Below are 17,885 nucleotides of genomic sequence, written 5' to 3' on the forward strand. Positions count from 1 at the left end.
TATACAAAAAATAAGAAATACATAGAACATGGACAAAGACAGCCAAGAACTGTAATCAGAAAACACACCCAGAAACATACCCAGAAAACCGTAAGTATACAAAAACAACCAGCCCCAGAATTCATAAACATATACACAGCATTACACCAATATAACCAGCCTCGCAACACACAGGCAGAGAGGCGCAAAAACATAACTACAACCAGTGTTACAAACATACACAGAAGAACATCAAAACATACCAACAACCAGCTCCACGCAACACCCATAAAAAACACAAGTACATGTCAGAAAGAAAGAAAAAATTATGAAATAAGTAAATAACATAAAACGAAAGCAGAGCAAAGCACAACACACACACACACTGCCCCTACACAGGGAGTGCAGGCCAGGCCAATCCAAAAAGCCATACGGAAACACACAGGAACAAGCCCACGCAGGAGCCAGGAACAAACACCCACACCACACACACAAACACACAAATACACCCATCGGAGCACGCAGGCTACGGGAAACAAAAACACACACACACAAAAACAGGAGCAAACACAACGCATGCAAAGAAAAACAAAAACTAAAACGCAAACATAAACCAAGCACAAGGACTACTCATATTTATCTGGGTACTCCTGCGCTGGAAAGCGCAAGCAGTAAGCCTCCCAAATCAACAGGTCGTCATCGGAGATCGGATGACCAGGAGACGCACAAAGCAGAGGCATTTATTCCGGCACCCCAATAACGAAACCCCGTGCCTGCAGAACCCAAATGGCAGAAGAGCTCCACGGAACAGGACGCACCAGGTTATTAAAGTCAAGACTCGAGGGGTTAGTCCCATCGAACACCTCTCTGCAAGCCGAGATGAAAGAGAGGGGCGTCTTCCTACGGTGGTCGGGCACAGGGCTGCGCACCTGGAATCACACTGGGCGGTGCACAGGGTTGCGCACTGGTGCACGTACTAGACCCCTCCACGGGCGGCGCACAGGGCCGCACGCAGGGGGTACCCACAGACGCGCCAGGGCCCCCGCCACCAGGCACAGGAGCATGAACCCCCCGGCGTCTCTCCTTCTTCAACACCACAACGAGGTCGGGATCAATAGGAGCAGCTTCCCATGGAGGGGAGCCAACAGCAGGAGGCGCAGGAGCCGACACAGGAGGCAGCCCAGAGCCCCCCACAGCATTCTCAAACATTTCCACACACTCATCTGCTCTCGCACGAGGCGGCGACACACTCCTACCTGTATGAGAACGCTTCGAGACCGGACGTTGATCGTCGGAGCTGTCGCCCCCTACAGGAGGCACCCGAGAAGAGCCATCGGCAGGCTTCCCCCTTCCCCCCCGCGCGTGGTGAGCACAACCCCGTAGTATATAAGCCTCACCGACTCGACTCTGGGGAGGAGGCCACCACCCACAGAGGAGACCGGAACTGGAGAGAGAACAGGCACAGCTGGTGAAGGTGAAGGGATCAGCACAGGTTAGGGGGCACGCGAAGAGGCATGCACCTGCAGAGGAGAAGAGGCACGTAGAGGCGAAGAAGCCTTCGGCAGCGAAGAGGCCGACTGCAGGGTCGGGGCCTCACACACCACCACCCCTTCATGCACACCACCTTCCTATCCACTGGGACACTAGCTGAGGAGCCTGGTAACACCACCGGGTCAGCAGACAGTAGAGAAGCCTCCCCACCTACTCCATCACAAGGCGACAGGTCTTGAGCCACCAACAGGGGAAAATCCTCCTCCCTAAACAAGTTTACAGGTGCAGCCGCTACTCCAGTACAGGCTGCCGCTTGGTGCCCCTCAAAGCCACAATGAAAACAAGTTCTGGGCTGCCCTGCATAAAAAGCACGCATGGTGTAGCCCATTAAGTTCAAGTATGTGTATTGAGGCAAGAAAAAATACATCTCAAGGGGATAGAGTAGCTTAGGCTATTTTTACCATCATAGCTTAGGCTATATATACCATCAACATCACAGTAGACGAAACAGGTGACTTCAGACGCAGGGCAAGAGTCTGGGTACCACACGAGACCCAACGCCACCTGCCAGAAGAGATGTTATTCAACTGCAGGGAAACCACGGTCCCAAAAGTCCCAAAATAGCGCCGCAGCAGATCTTCAGTAAACTCAAATGGGACCCCATGCAGCGCCACATACGTGAGGGCGTAACAACGATCTGAGACAGCGACGGTACCACCGTCACCCGGGAGGGTAAACAAACGCCGATCATACTGGGCCACAAAGTCTGGATAAACAGCTGAAAAGTGAAACTTGACAAGTGCCCGGTGGGTCGTTTGCAGCTGGATTTCAAAAACATCAGACACCCTGATGCAGAGCATATCCAGTAGAATCACTTCCACTGCCTGATACGTTGCTCGGCCAGAGAACTCCAGTCCTATCGTTTCCGTATGGCGAATAGACGGAAGGGGCGTCCCCATAGCGCCGACACAAAAAATGCCGGAGGGCAGTGCCCCCGGTTCGAACGCTATAACAGTCAGGGGAAGCAATGAGGGGGATCGCAGCGCACACCCGCACCCGGCGACCTCTGGGCCAGGTCTCCTACATTAGTTGCAAGTTGAGCAAGTCCCCATGGCGCAGTGGCAAAACACCCACCTGGCACTTCACAAATGATTTGGCCTGGGTTTCTATCCTGGTCAAGGAGGATTGACCAGGCACCACTCCTTAACTGAAGCCTCTGTATACCCAGAAGTGAATGAGTACCTGGTTGTTAAACGATTTGGCGAGTTGTATTCCGGGGGAAATTAGGATTAAGGACCTGCTCGAAATGCTATGCATGCTAGTGGCTTTACAAGAATGTAACAACTCTTGTATATATATAAAATAATAATACAGTAATACAAAAATAATTTCTCAACGATGGAATTGCAAGTGCGAGAGATATCTTGGGTGTGCATTGATTCTTCAAGATTTTATTCCCCGTGGTGTACAAGTTTACAATGTATGCATTTGGTAGATCCTGTGGAAGATGCAGTGTGGTGTATGATCTGCCACACTGACGTCATTAACTGGGTTGGAAGATCGAGAAGTGACGCCGTTAATTCACACTTCAGGCAGTGTGCTCTCATGCTCCCGATCTGAGGTTGGTGTGTCCCGCCAGGGCCGCAACTCGTCCTCTTACTAATTATGTCGCTTTTCGCTCGTATGCGCACTAAGGCCAAAAATGGTCGTACTAGAAAATGAAAGTATCGAACTGTCCCGTTTTAAAAGTGGCTCGTGAAAGTGACGTACTGGCTTAGTCTATTAGGTTATGAGAGGACACTTTCAATTAACGGTTTTCAAGACGTTTTGAAACCTTAGGAGACTTTCCTGCTCACCTAACCTACCAGAGGACCCAAAATTTGCTGCCTTGGGTCCATTTCACTTGAAAAGTTAAATTAAATATTTGTTTATTCCAATTCGGCGATTTTTTGCCGTAATGCTGATTACCCTTCCAGGTTGTGTGGGTTGGTGGAGGGAGGGGGGGGCCCTCAACAGTCGGCCTGGCATTTTTTTTGAGATATATACAAATAAATAATAATAATAATAATAATAATAAATAAACTTTTATTCAGGAAAAGTACATACATAGTTGATTTACAAACATAATGTTGGATTTATATATAGAGCTAGTACATACAATACTTAAAGCCACTAATATGCACAGCGTTTCGGGCAAGGTGTGTGTGGGGGGGGGGGGGGGAACACTTAGGCTAAAATTTAATAGTAATTGGGATTAGGTATAAATTGTGTTGAAAAAAGTAATAAAAAAAAGGGGGAACATGGCAGAAATCAGCAATTGTACAAGCTGAAGAACAAACAGCATTGTTTAACAAAAGCAAGACATGGGTTGACATTAATGGGGTAAAGTAGGTTACATGGAGTTAATTAAGTAGCACTTGGCTTTACTCTTAAACTGGTTGAGAGAAGTACAGCCTTTGACATGATTGGGGAGACCATTCCATATTCTGGTCCCTTGATTTGTAGAGCATTTCTAGTTTGGTTAAGTCGTACTCTAGGAATATCAAATAGGTATTTGTTTCTGGTGTGATGCCCATGAGTTCTGTTACAACTTATTAGGAAGCTTCTGAGGTAAGGATTGACATTGTAGTTCAGAGTTTTAAATATATAGAGTACACATGAGAGGATGTGCAGTGACTTAATATCTAACATATTTAAAGATTTCAGTAAGGGTACTAGGTGATGTCTGGGGCCAGAGTTAGATATTGTTCTAATAGCAGCTTTGTGTTGAATAACTAGAGGACGTAAATGATTTTGTGTAGTAGAACCCTAAGCACAAATACCATAATTGAGATAGATGAGAGAGTAATAGAGCATCACCAGGGCAGGGTGAGGTACATGATATCTGATCTTAGAAAGAATGCCAACAATTTTAGAAACTTTTTTTGATATATTTAGAATGTGTCCCTGAAAATTCAGCTTGTTGTCGATGAGAACACCAAGGAATTTTCCATCTGCTTTGTTGCTAACTTGGATATTGCTGGAAAGGGTTACAGAGATACATAATGGGTTTAGGAACTGAACTCCAGAGTTCATTTAGCTGAGCAAGTGACAATCTTGTGAAGCTACTTACACAATTGTTAATGTTATTTACATGTTCATATTTATACAATCTTTTTACAAATACATACACACATCAATAATCTTTTTATATCACAAGTGATTCAGCAAGAGGCTCACAACAGTCACTATACAAAGCACTTTACATCTATGGTGAGTCACACAGTTACTAGTCTTGCTCCACACCCACCCAACTGGGCGGCAGCTTCACAGTCATGTGCAGGCTGCACCTACAGTCGTGTGCAGGCTGCACCTTCAGTCATGTGCAGGCTGCACCTACAGTCATGTGCAGGCTGCACACGACTGTAGGGAAACGGTTTAGAACCATCCTCTTAAGACACTTACAGAGACAAGAAGTGAGGGAGATTAGGCGAAAAGCAATCTGCTGGCTAGGTTTAGGAATGGGAATAATAAGGCTGATGGTCCATGACTGTGGAAGCTCCCCAGGTACATAGCTCATATTATACAATTCTAAGTAACTCCATCCTCCCCGGGTGATGTAGCTCTGCCTATATGTAGACCAGAGCCTAGTTCGTATTCAACGAAAAACATGTTATAGTCATCTTATTGATGAAGCATGAAGTCAATGAGCCTTGCTTTATCATCATATCTACTGTTTAATTAATTGTGTGTGAGTTTTGGAAGACTGTCAAAGCTGGAAGTTGTGACCCCAAGCATCAACAAGCTCATTTGCTCTGAGCAGAGGATTATGGTGGGAGATCTGTGCAGCATTTTCGCCTTTGATCTTGTTGATATCCTTCCATGCCCGGCTTAATGACGTGAGAGAATTGAGACCACTAACACAAGTTTCCCATTACGTCTGCCTCAGCTCTATCATACGTTCCCTGGCCGCAGCCAGGGCAGTTTGAAAGAGCCTAAGCATTTCAGTAGTATAAGCTAGTTCAATTCTTCTGGCAGTGTGTATTTATGCATGTAATTTGGAATCATTGTAATAGGCATAATTTGCTATGACCAATGTAATTTGGGTTACGTTTCCTGGACGATGGATCAGTGATTTTATGAACTGTTTGACAGTAGCTGCGAGTTCACACTCCAGGAGTCGGGCCCGGCTTCTCGCCTCCACAACTCGGCCTTTACTTCAAGCTGACCCCGTTGGCGCTCACAAGTTTGGTTGTTTGGCATTCTCCCGGACAATGGACCCTCTAGGGCACTCCCGACGTTTTGGGCCTTCGGCACAGAATCCCTCGTTCCAGTTGTCAGTTTCTGGCCTCATTCATGCCCACCCAACTCCTGCTTGTTGCCCTCCAGTCTCGGCCGACTGGGTCCATTCATCATTGTCTCCCACACCTCTCCTCCTTTTCTTCCACAGGTATGCCTAGTGCACAGTCGAGGACCCTGCCTACTTTTCCCTCTGCCCGTTTGTCTGCCTGTGCTCGCCCTCTGTAGTCCTGCTCTGGGGCCAGATTCACGAAGCAGTTACGCAAGCACTTACGAACCTGTACATCTTTTCTCAATCATTGGCGGCTTTGTTTACAATTATTAAACAGTTAATGAGCTCCGAAGCACCAGGAGGCTGTTTATAACAATAACAACAGTTGAATGGGAAGTTTTCATGCTTGTAAACTGTTTAATAAATGTAACCAAAGCCGTCAAAGTTTGAGGAAAGATGTACACGTTCGTAAGTACTTGCGTAACTGCTTCGGAAATCTGGCAACTGGCCTCCACGACTTTCAAGTCACGACGGGCAGCCCTTACGGGATACGGTCCTATATTAGTCTCTCGTCGTGCCCTCCTTCGGACCCGTTTTCTCTGGAGCAGGACTGCATGGCAAGTCTCGACCCCTTCCCCCCCTCGCCGCGCTGGCTCCTGCCTGTCTAGCTCAACATTTCCCCCTCCCTCTTCTGGGCAGTCTTGCTCCTCCCGTGTTTACGGAAGCTTTTGACCTACCTATGTTTTGACCTCGTCCAGCTGAGCTCCGCCCGTCGCATACTGCCTCGGCCGCCGGGTCAAGTTAAAGTACGTTTACTGAGACCATAAAATACATCTTAAAAGGAGTTTTTAAGTTTAGTTCATTTATTATGCACCCCATACCCATCTTGTGGGCGGTAGTGGAAAGGGTTACAGAGGCACATAATGGGCTCACGGACTGAACCCCACAATTCCTTTAGCTAAGCAAGTTACAATCTTGATGAGCTAGTTACAAAATTCAATGCACATCGTCATCATCATCAATGGGAGACCGACCACAAGTACAGTTTCTAAATTAAGCAACTGACATATGTGGAGAGCTAGTGTCACAATTGATATGTTTATCCTGCACACCGCAGGATACTCAATACAGGTAAATGTACCAAAAGCTGTGAATTATTTCACCCAGAAATTTGCATGAACTCTTTAGACAGGAAAGAGTGCTTCAATGCTGAATGTCCAGCTTTTCATGTAAGAGGTACCAGGCGAACAAAACCGACAGACTACCACTATGAAAACAGCCACTACTCCATCGACCGGGATAATTTTTTAGCAAGAGGAGGAGGAGAAGAATGGCTAAAAATGACCAGACTCTACCACCAACTCGGTCAAATGCTAAAGAGGACGCAAACACAGTGGCCTCCTTACCAGAGCCTCAGATATTAACACCAAGTAAAGCATCCAGCACTTCCACTAACACGATAACATCATTTATATTTGCCAACATCCAGGGTATAAAAACACGCAAATCCAACAAAGTTCACTTTATAGATGGTCTCCTTCATGAGGCAAATGCAGTGTTTGCAGCCCTAACGGAAACTCACACAAAGGACTACCTTGATGGTGAAATATGGATCTCAGAATACAATCTCTTCAGATGTGATAAGAAACACCGGCTTCAGGGTGGGGTCAGCCTTTACATCAAAGACACACTCATCTGTACTGAGCTGCTAAACACCTCAAATGATATGGTGGAAGTGCTGATAGTCTAAATAGAGATCCTAAAGGTAGTTGTTGTCCTTGAATATAAGTCACCGGAGGCAAACCCTCAGCAGTTTAAAGACCAACTAATGAAAATAGAACACTGCTTGGAAAACCTCACAAATCCAGCTCCGAACATCATCCTGCTTGGGGACTTCAACCTACGGCACCTGAAATGGAAGCACCTGGCTAATACAGTAATATCAGAAAGAATACCAGGAAGCAGCCTAAATGAACAGGCACATGCAAATGACCTGCTACGGATGTGCGACCGGTTTGCCTTAAACCAGCAAATAGTAGAACCAACTAGGAAGGAGAACACGCTGAACCTCATTTTCACTAATAATGATGAATTGATCGGGAACATAATGATTACAAATACCTGTTACTCAGATCACAACTTAATTGAAGTTCTGACAACCATGGGGAATAGACCTTCAAAACCAGTCCAGATTCTCGGTGGAGGAGATTTCAGCAAATTCAATTTCAATAATAAACAGATAAACTGGGAGCAAATAAACCAGGACTTCACAGAAATAAACAGGGAAGAACAGCTAGAAAATGCAAACCTGAACCAGTGCCTGGAAAAAATAAGCTCAGTAGCACTAGAAATATGTTCAAACCGCATACCCCTAAGAAAAAAGAGAAAAAGATGCAGATTGGAACGGGAACGTCGTTCCCTATATAGGCAAAGAAAACGAATCGCAGAACAACTTGAGAGTCGCACCCTATCTCAAGAACGGCGAAGAAGGTTAGGTAGAGAAATAGAAACAAATAGAAACTCAAGCTACAAGAATCATACAAAACCCAGGAGAGGCAAAGAGAACAAAAGGCCATCAGTGAAATAGAGAGAAATCCGAAATATTTTTTCTCCTATGCAAAATCAAGATCAAAAACCACATCTAGTATCGGGCCCCTGCGAAAGGGAGAAGGAACTTTCACCGATGACAACAAAGAAATGAGCGAGTTACTGAGGAAGCAGTACGACTCTGTTTTCAGCGAGCCACTAAATGCACTAAAGATTGATAACCCAAATTAATTTTTCATGGATATGATACCAACATCAAATCATATATCAGACGTCACCCTATCCCCACTGGATTTTGAAGAAGCCATAAACAGTATGCCTATTGTTACGTTGCCCTCTCATATTTCTTCCGTTTGCCTGCTTTAAGAGTCATATCAGCTTTCTCTACTAATTCTCTGAGATACAGGGAGTCTGTTGGTATATGTGGCGACCAGATCAACCGCCAGATAAGGGAGAAATTTACATTATAAGTTGTAGGTAAGGGAAAAGTGGCGCCCTGATATAAATGAAAGAGTATCCCCTACCTGCAGATATGCCGTTTTGTAAAGGACGCTAGCCGATTGCGGATTGGCTGACTTAGGTCGCGGGCGACCAGAGCCCGCCGTGTCGTCACCGAGTGCCCCGCGCGGCGCCAATGTCAGAGTTGGTCTAAGAAGGGGAGAGGACGTTTCTCGGTCAGCTCTCAAGGATTTGAGGCTCTACAAGCCGTACTCAGTGGATTAGAGCTAGCCATCGCAGCCCACCATCGTTATTGGAGACCCTGTGCTTCTGGGAAGCAAGAAGAAGCCAAGTTCATTGAACAGAGGAGTGCCAAACTTGGAAAATTAGTCGGCGACGACGCTAGGCGGCGCCGTTTGATGCTAAGGGTCTGGAAGGTGTGGCGGACAGGCTTAGCTGTGACCGGGTCGCGTTCACTGAGGGTTTTGGAGGGACGACACCGTTCCTAGGGCAAGGAGCAACGCCTTGTGGAAGGGACGAGTGTGTGCATATAGGGATTAGCTCAGTGCCCACTGGTGAACCAGGATTGGGATACCTGAATCTCTGGGAGTGGTTTGGCGACGACGCGAAGGCTTCACGACACCTGAGGACCTGTGGAACGTTCCTGGATCGTCAAGGACCGACTCACGAAGCGTGGGAACCTCACACCATCGAGGGACAGGCGTCGTGAGTCAGGAGCAGTATGACATTAATACTTTAGTAGTAGGATAGGCTGCAGGGCAGCTTGTGTCCAGGACTGTTGGAGAGGACAGTGTGTGTGGACGGCAGGACAGTTGAAGAAGAGGTGCCGACGTGGTGAAGAGGCCCTTCTGTGAGAGTGTGGGACTCCTGTCTAATGTGCCCAGTTGAAGGAGTGGTTGGAGGTCGTGAAAGAAGAGTTGCTGTCGATCTCCAGATTTATTATTCTCATTATTTTCATTTTCTGTATTGACTGTGATTGTATGTGTGATCATGTAATTTGTGTCAGTAAATTCACACATTTTATCATCGTGTTTAAGTGTGCCTCCATTATAATATTCTCTATGAGCATACACGAAGGTTATCATAGTACCACCTGGGGATCATCACGTTCTCTATAGAAGTTCTTATCGCCTGGAGAGTGGTAAAACAGCACAGACTTATATAAAAGTGTACCCTAGGCCATCCGCCCAGTATCAGAGCCGGAATGGTGGCAACATTGTGGTAATAAGCAACGTAGTGGCTGGAGAGAGGTAAAGCCACACAGACTTTTATGGGAGAGTACCTTGGACTGACAGTCCAGTGGTAGATCTACAGGAGTAGCAACACTCTGGCAACAAATAGTATAGAATACACCCACTGAACTGCATCGCTGGGGTGCAGATATACTAACCCAGCTGGCGACCTTGTTAAGAAGAAGATAGGGAAGGCAGGCGGGAAAGGAATTCCTGCAACCTTTTAGTCTGGCAGGCAAGACTCAGGGGAATTTATTGCTATAAGGTAAGCCTGAGTCTTCTTCACTTCTCCACGGGTCTAGGCCGGAACTGTTAACAGCAGTTTCCCCATGGTTGACTGAAGGGCAGCCAGGGTGAATCAGTGGCACCCCCTTCAGTGGTGGAAGCAAAGGCCTGCGGTGGTGGGCATTGCTGGTCCTCTCCTGTGGGACCAAGGAGACTCCGGTGAATCCCGGGAGTTGAAGGGGCTGAGTATTCTGTCCTCTGAGCCCCTAGCAGCCGATTGCTAGCAGAGCCCCAGCCCACCCTCCGTGACACTATGCACTCTGCACCAGGCCCGGATTTTTGTAAATCCATATTCATCAAGAACTGTAAAAAATCACTATCGCAGGCCCTTCACATTCTGTGGAGACGAAGCCTAGATACTGGCGTATCCCTGACATACTAAAAACAACAGAGATATCACCACTCCATAAAGGAGGAAATAAGGCAGAGGCAAAAAATTACAGACCGATAGCACTATCATCGCACATCATAAAATTTTTTGAGAGAGTGCTAAGAAGTAAGAACACAAAATACATGGAATCACAGCATCTCCATAACTCCGGACAACATGATTTCAGAACAGGGCGCTCTTGCCTGTCGCAGTTGCTGGACCACTATGATATGGCATTAGATGTTATGGAAGACAAACAAAACGCTGATGGAATTTACACAGATTTCGCAAAAGCTTTTGATAAATGTGACCATGGTGTTATTGCACATAAAATGCGCTCAAAAAGGAATTACCGGAAAAAATAGGCAGATGGATCTACAATTTCCTGACCAACAGAACCCAATGTGTAATAGTCAGCAAAATAAAATCCAGCCCATCAACCGTGAAGAGCTCAGTCCCCCAGGGTACTGTGCTTGCTCCAGTACTTTTTCTCATCCTCATTTCGGACATAGACAAGAACACAACCTATAACACTGTATCAACCTTTGCAGATGACACTAGGATTTTCATGAGAGTAGGCAACATAGAGGACACGGCAAACCTCCAATCAGATGTAGATCAGGTCTTTCTATGGGCTACAGAAAATAATATGGTGTTTAACGAAGATAAGTTCCAGCTCATGCACTATGGAAAAAATGAAAATATAAAAACGAAAACCACGTACAAAACTCAGGCAAATCATAACATAGAACGAAAAGACAATGTAAAGGATCTGGGTATACTCATGTCGGAAGACCTTACCTTTAAAGAACACAATAAAGTAGCCGTCACAACTGTAAGAAAAATGACAGGTTGGATAACAAGAACTTTTCACACTAGAGATGCTATACCGATGATGATACTTTTCAAAACACTTGTGCTCTCTAGAGTGGAGTACTGCTGTACAATGACAGCCCCCTTTCAAAGCTGGAGAAATTGCTGACCTGAAGAGCGTGCAGAGATCCTTTACTGCTAGAATCCGATCAGTAAAACATCTAAATTCCTGGGACCGACTAAAGAGCCTAAATCTGTACTCCCTTGAGAGCAGGAGGGAGAAATACATAATAATTTACACGTAGAAAATAATTGAGGGGCTGGTCCCAAACCTGCACACAGAAATAACATCACATGAGACCAGAAGACATGGCAGGATGTGCAGAATACCCCCGTCGAAAAGCAGAGGTGCAACAGGTACTCTGAGAGAGAACTCTATCAACATCAGAGGCCCGAGACTGTTCAACACGCTTCCACTACACATAAGGGGCATAACTGGCCGACCCCTCACAGTGTTCAAGAGAGAACTGGATAAGCACCTCCAAATGATACCTGATCAACCAGGCTGTGACTCATACGTCAGGCTGCGAGCAGCCGCGTCCAACAGCCTGGTTGATCAGTCCAGCAACCAGGAGGCCTGGTCGACGACCGGGCCGCGGGGAAGCACCTCAAGGTAACCGCCCCCCATCTAGTGGGCAGCGGTGGATAGGTTACAATAACTCAGTTACTTCCTACAGTTCTATCTGAGAAGGATAGGCTAGCTTAGGATAGGTTAGGCTAGCATCTACCCACCATGCGACCACCAGAGGCGCCAGCTTCATGCCAACTTCCTGTCACTGAGCCTCCACCCTAATGCCCTCAGGCGGGTCCATGTGGGGGCCGGCCCTACTACAGCACCTTCAGCCCTACTACGGCAGCAGCTTCAGCCCCTGGCCTCCTCCACGTCCTGGCAAAATTTCATATACTTGCTGGGGAGAAAATAATAATAATAATATGAAACACAGGTGAACCTATGACGTCCATACGTGTTCTCTGACTATGCCTATGTGCGGCACCTCTACTTTTCAACGGCTCTCTCTGCATTTCCTCACATCACTAGTATTATGTACTCTATTATGTCACACTAACAACTTTTCTGCTTTTCCTTTCTTACCGTGTTATGTTAACATATTAATACACACTCCGCCTCACACACTAACAACTACGCCTTCACCTGCTACAAAGTCGGCCTGTGTGCCTAGTCATCCTCTACCCGGCAAGGGTTTTGACCTGCCGCTCTTGCTCCTGTCCTTCTCGGTGCTTACTGCTAAGAACACCTCCTTTCGTACCTCGGCTGCCCCTATCCTTTCTCTCTCAGACAGCCTGCACTGTGCCCTCCAGCCGGGCCTTCCCAGCCTGCACTGTTCCTTCAGGCCGGGTGCTGGAAGGGACAGTGCACTGCCTGCACTGCACTGTGCACTTCCCAGCCTGCACTGTCCCTTCCAGCCGGGCCTTCACAGCCTGCACTGTCCCTTCCAGCCGGGCCTTCACAGCCTGCTCTGCCCCTTCCAGCCGGGCCTTCACAGCCTGCTCTGCCCCTTCCAGCCGGGCCTTCACAGCCTGCTCTGCCCCTTCCAGCCGGGCCTTCACAGCCTGCTCTGCCCCTTCCAGCCGGGCCTTCACAGCCTGCACTGTCCCTTCCAGCCGGGCCTTCACTGTCCCTTCCAGCCGGGCCTTCACAGCCTGCTCTGCCCCTTCCAGCCGGGCCTTCACAGCCTGCTCTGCCCCTTCCAGCCGGGCCTTCACAGCCTGCACTGTCCCTTCCAGCCGGGCCTTCACAGCCTGCTCTGCCCCTTCCAGCCGGGCCTTCACAGCCTGCTCTGCCCCTTCCAGCTGGGCCTTCACAGCCTGCACTGTCCCTTCCAGCCGGGCCTTCCCAGCCTGCTCCCGGAAGGCGCAATGTCTATGTGAGGAAATATTTGCTGGAGGAATGTACTTAATTTAATATTAATTTTAAATTAAGTGTGGACTGTAAACTAACTGCTAAAGAAGTGGACTGTATATTGCTAAATCTCCTCACAAATTCCACAAACTTGGGAACTTTAAATTGTTAGTAGATTAGGCTAGAGCAAGTAATTTATTTAATCAATATGATTTAATTATTAATGTTTATTTATTAATGAAATTTTATTTAGTTATCTTGCTCTATACCGGGGTTAGTGAACACAGGAAGAGCTTATTGTTGTTGTGGTGATAAAGTTGTGGTTGTGGAGGAGTCCCTGGGTACACTGTGGACATGGCGTCTCCGTCGTTACACCATCAACACGTCCTATAAATAAATAAATAATAAATAAATGTTTATTCAGGTAAAAGTACATGTATACAAGATGATTTACAAAAAGAATGTTGGATTTCTAGATAGCGCTGGTACAAACAATGCCTAAAGCCACTAAAACACACAGCGTTTTAGGCTATCTTCTTGCCCAGTTCACAAAGCCTGCTGTTGAGGTACAAAGTAATTTCATACGTAAATTATATGGGACAAATTTAAATGAAGTAATCTGCATAACTTATGTGGAAATCTTAACCTTTTATGTTAAATCACCTACCATATAATAGATTCAAGTACATATAACAATAAATTAGGAAATCACTATTAACTAAATTTGAACTGGAAAATGGTACTTCCTAAGAGTTGACGAGGTCAATTTAGGCAGTAAGACACGAAGATAACTAGTAACGAGGTGACAACTCTTGCCCGTCTGCTCGCTCTGGGTTATGATGACTGTCGCCTCCTTCCCTCCTCGTTTATTGACGCTTGGTTATTGTGTTAATTTCGAGGAGTGGATATTAGATCACATCATTTTAAGATCTTATTAATTATTATCTCAAATTAATATTTGTTTACTAAATAGCGCTAATGTCATGTTAGTAATTATTTATTGAGAGAAGTGAATTTTAGTAATTCAGTTGTTCAAATCAAATCAAATGTTTATTCAAGTACATACATACAAGGTAAGTTAACAAACATAATGCTGGATTTACAGATATATCTAGTACATACAATACCTAAAGCCACTATTACGCACAGCGTTTCAGGCAAGGTGTGGGGAAAAATACTTAGACTAGAACTTAATACTAATTGAGATCAAAGTATACATTGAATTGAAAAAAGTTAGGGGAATGTCGGAAAACCCGACACCATTTCCTAATATTAAATACAATAAGCAGATAATATTGCTGCTAGGTTGTATACACAAGTTAACCCATAAAAAAATGTAGCCTGTAGTGGAATTTTCCGTCAATAGAAAACGGGATATCATTGCCATGTCGCTATTAAATTCACCAGCTATTCTGTTGAGAATTATTCTTAATACAGCAGTCTTTGGACTTTTAACACCATAAAAACACCTCATTTGAATTAACTTAATTATCTGTACCAAAATAGAGTAAATGTGACGCTTCTACCACATATTGACATCTGGACAAAGAGAGCCAGAGCGTCAGTGGGAAGGAGTCAGCCATGGTTTAAGACCAGAGTCTCTGGAGCGAGTTCAGCTCCTATAATTCTCCCTTGGACGAAGTGTTATGGAGATCAAATTAGTGCTTCTTCCATCATCAACACAGTCAACATCCAAACAAGGGAAGTGTATTACCGAAACCCGTTTATTACCACATTTCTGGCCAGTTAATGTTAGATAGATACAGGGCGAACCGGTTAGCACGAGAGGCAGCGACTCAACCCAGGTAATTAATCCTTGGTCCTTATCTTATAAATAATATACAAATGTTTCCTCTGATATAGCTGTAATATATATAGGATTCCAACTTTACAGCTAGTGCTCTTTGACTAGAACAATAGAAGAGGAAGCAGTACAGTTACTGGGTACACCAGTACATAGTGGCTGCTAGCCTCAACCAATAGGATTATTTGGTGTCATCATCCGTGTTTATGTCTGGTGGACTAGGCCAACCATACAATAAGATAAGGCCTCTTAATTTTCATTACTAATATATGTAGTTTAATACTGTAGTTTGATTGGCTGCATATATATAAATGTAATATAACCTCCCACCCAATGTGAAAGGAGTCAATTTGTGAGAATATTGCAGAAATACAGTTTGCTAAACATCATATAAATTGCTATCGAAATATATAAATTAATGTAAATATAAACACTATATAAATTCATATAAATTAAATAAATATAAATCCCATAAGTCGGTTCCCCATAGGGAAAGAAAAGTAACTGGCAGAAAACAGCATTTATACAAATTGGTCATTAAACAGTGTAGTTTGAAAACAGCAAGACATGGGTTGACATTTAGGGAGTAAGGTACATCACATGGAGTTTATTGGGTAGTACTTAGTTTTTCTCTTAAATTGGTTGAGAGAGGTACAGCCTTTGACATGATTGGGAAGGTCATTCCACATTCTCCAATGCTCTGTTAACAATCCAGTGTTAACTCCAATGCTACCACGTAGCGCGTGTTACGTCACAGGGAATTTATCTACAAAGATAACAGAAAAAATACATACAATTCCTCAGTTTAATGTTATACTTTAATTAATTATTAAATATTAGAGGAACTGGCAGAAGAACTATGCCTACCGCTGAACCTACTTTTTACAAAATCTATGGACCAAGGATAGTCCCCCTAGATTGGTAATATTCACATGTCACCCCTATGTTTAAAAAAGGCAGAAAGAGCTCAGCGGAGAACTACCGTCCAACCAGCTTGACATCACACATCTGCAAGCTCATGAAGAGACTCCTCAGGGAGGGAATAATTCAACATCTTTCAATGAACAATCGAGTAAAATCAACGCAACATGGGTTTGTTAAAAATAGATCCTGCCTTACAAACCTGCTCACATTTTTGGAAATGGTAACCACCTACTCAGAGAAAGGACTTCCGGTGGATGTGGCATACATGAATTTTGCTAAAGCCTTTGATAAGGTACCACATGAAAGACAGGGAAAGAAATTACAGGTCCATGGAATATATGGTAGAATGCTAGAATGGATACAACAATGATTAAAACAAAGAAAACAAAAGAGTCGTGCTAAATGGGAACGAATCTGAATGGAGAGTTGTCTGTAAGTGAGGTACCACAGGGGTCCATTTTGGGGCCTACCTTTTTTGTCATCAATGACATAGATGAGAATATTACAAACCACATAATAAAATTTGCAGATGATACAAAGATATATGGTAGAGTGGGAAATAATAACGACATTGGAGTCCTTGCATATGAACTCCATAAAAGGTCAAAAGACTGGCAAATGCCTTTGAATATCGACAAATTCAAGACCTGGGATGTGAGGCATAACAACCCACGCCACAACTACCAAATTAATAACATTTCATTACAGTATGATGAAGAAAAGGATCTTGGAGTCAAAATCCACCACTCACTGAAAGTTGTACAACAGGTAAGGGCAGTAATCAGAAAAGTCAACCAAACTCTTGGAATAATCAAGTGTACCTTTGACTTTAAGGAAAGGAAGGTGGTGATTCAATTGTATAAATCTCTGGTTCTCTGGTTCCAAATAACCTGGAATACTATATCCAGGCATGGAAACCTCGTCTTCAGAACAACATAGCTGCTCTGAAGAAAGTGCAACACCAGGCAACAAAAATCATTCCAGAGCTAAGTCAACCAACCCTTGTATCAGGAACGGTTGAAGGGCCACAGGGCTAAAAACACTGCAAACCAGGCATCACAGGGCGGATCTCATTGAAACTTTTAAAATACTGAGCAGTTTGGAGGATGTTGATCCGGAAAATTACTTCAAAAGGTCAGATGTAACACAAACAAGGAACAACGATTTCAAGCTCAACAAACCATAACATAGGATTTTGAACAGGAGATGGTTTTTCACCCACAGGGTTATAAACCCATGGAACCGTCTACCCGCCGAAGCCGTTAATGCCAAAACTGTTCAATAAGGCAAATGGAGTGGACTGCTAGCTGTCGTGGAGGGTGGACGTGTTCCCTGCTCTCTTCGGCAGTTGGTGGTTGTTTGCCATTTTGGCCGATTGGGGGCGTGTGTGTCTCTGCCCGCCTGTGTTGACGTGGAGGTCATGATGGGGGTCCCTCTCCCCCCTGTACTGCGGGCTCAGTCTGTGGGCCTCGAGTTTTCCGGCCGGGCTGGGTACCCAGAGATAGCGCTGGTGTGTGAGTTGCTTCATATCCCTGTGATAAACATTTATGGAGTCGAGCTGGTGACGGCACGTCGAGCGATAGTGAAGTTCACGGAGGAATTGGCATATCGTGATTTTCTCCGTCGATGTCCCAACTGTGTCGCCTGTTGTGCCGCCTGGTGTGCCCCCTGTTGTTGTCGCCTCTCCTCTGGAGGTTGTGTCATCGCCTGGTGATCGTCCTGCTCCGACTAGTGTCCCTGAGGTTCTTCCGGTTGCCTTCTGCTCGAATCCCCCATCTTCCAGTTCGTCC

At 45.2% G+C, this 17,885-nt stretch overlaps 2 protein-coding genes across 2 annotated transcripts; one reads left to right on the forward strand and one right to left on the reverse strand.

Annotated features, from left to right (window-relative positions):
* Positions 1 to 12,799: 12,799 nt before the first annotated feature.
* Positions 12,800 to 15,860, reverse strand: LOC138354409 (ATP synthase subunit b-like). The gene is made up of 2 exons (XM_069308599.1): positions 15,827 to 15,860; positions 12,800 to 13,407 (listed from the first exon to the last, which is right to left on the reverse strand). The coding sequence occupies exons 1-2, from the start codon at positions 15,858 to 15,860 to the stop codon at positions 12,800 to 12,802; spliced, it is 642 nt and encodes a 213-aa protein (XP_069164700.1).
* A 254-nt stretch (positions 15,861 to 16,114) lies between these two features.
* On the forward strand, positions 16,115 to 17,132 carry LOC138354410 (uncharacterized). Its single transcript, XM_069308600.1, has 3 exons — positions 16,115 to 16,436; positions 16,625 to 16,863; positions 17,004 to 17,132. Exons 1-3 carry the CDS (start codon positions 16,115 to 16,117, stop codon positions 17,130 to 17,132), a joined length of 690 nt encoding a protein of 229 aa, XP_069164701.1.
* The last annotated feature ends 753 nt before the right edge of the window (positions 17,133 to 17,885 follow it).

This window comes from Procambarus clarkii, chromosome 62, assembly GCF_040958095.1.
Source record: "Procambarus clarkii isolate CNS0578487 chromosome 62, FALCON_Pclarkii_2.0, whole genome shotgun sequence".
In the NCBI taxonomy this organism is placed as follows: domain Eukaryota; kingdom Metazoa; phylum Arthropoda; class Malacostraca; order Decapoda; family Cambaridae; genus Procambarus; species Procambarus clarkii.

Bases quoted from the DNA above. Each gene is read 5' to 3' on its own strand.
- LOC138354409 (XM_069308599.1), bottom strand. From the start codon at position 15,860: ATGTGGAATGACCTTCCCAATCATGTCAAAGGCT. The intron at 13,408-15,826 runs GTACCTCTCTCA...ACATTCCTCCAG, and splicing joins TCCCAATCATGTCAAAGGCT to CAAATATTTCCTCACATAGA.
- LOC138354410 (XM_069308600.1), top strand. From the start codon at position 16,115: ATGTTTAAAAAAGGCAGAAAGAGCTCAGCGGAGAACTACCGTCCAACC. The intron at 16,437-16,624 runs GTAGAATGCTAG...TAAAATTTGCAG, and splicing joins ACAGGTCCATGGAATATATG to ATGATACAAAGATATATGGT. The intron at 16,864-17,003 runs GTAAGGGCAGTA...TACTATATCCAG, and splicing joins CACTGAAAGTTGTACAACAG to GCATGGAAACCTCGTCTTCA.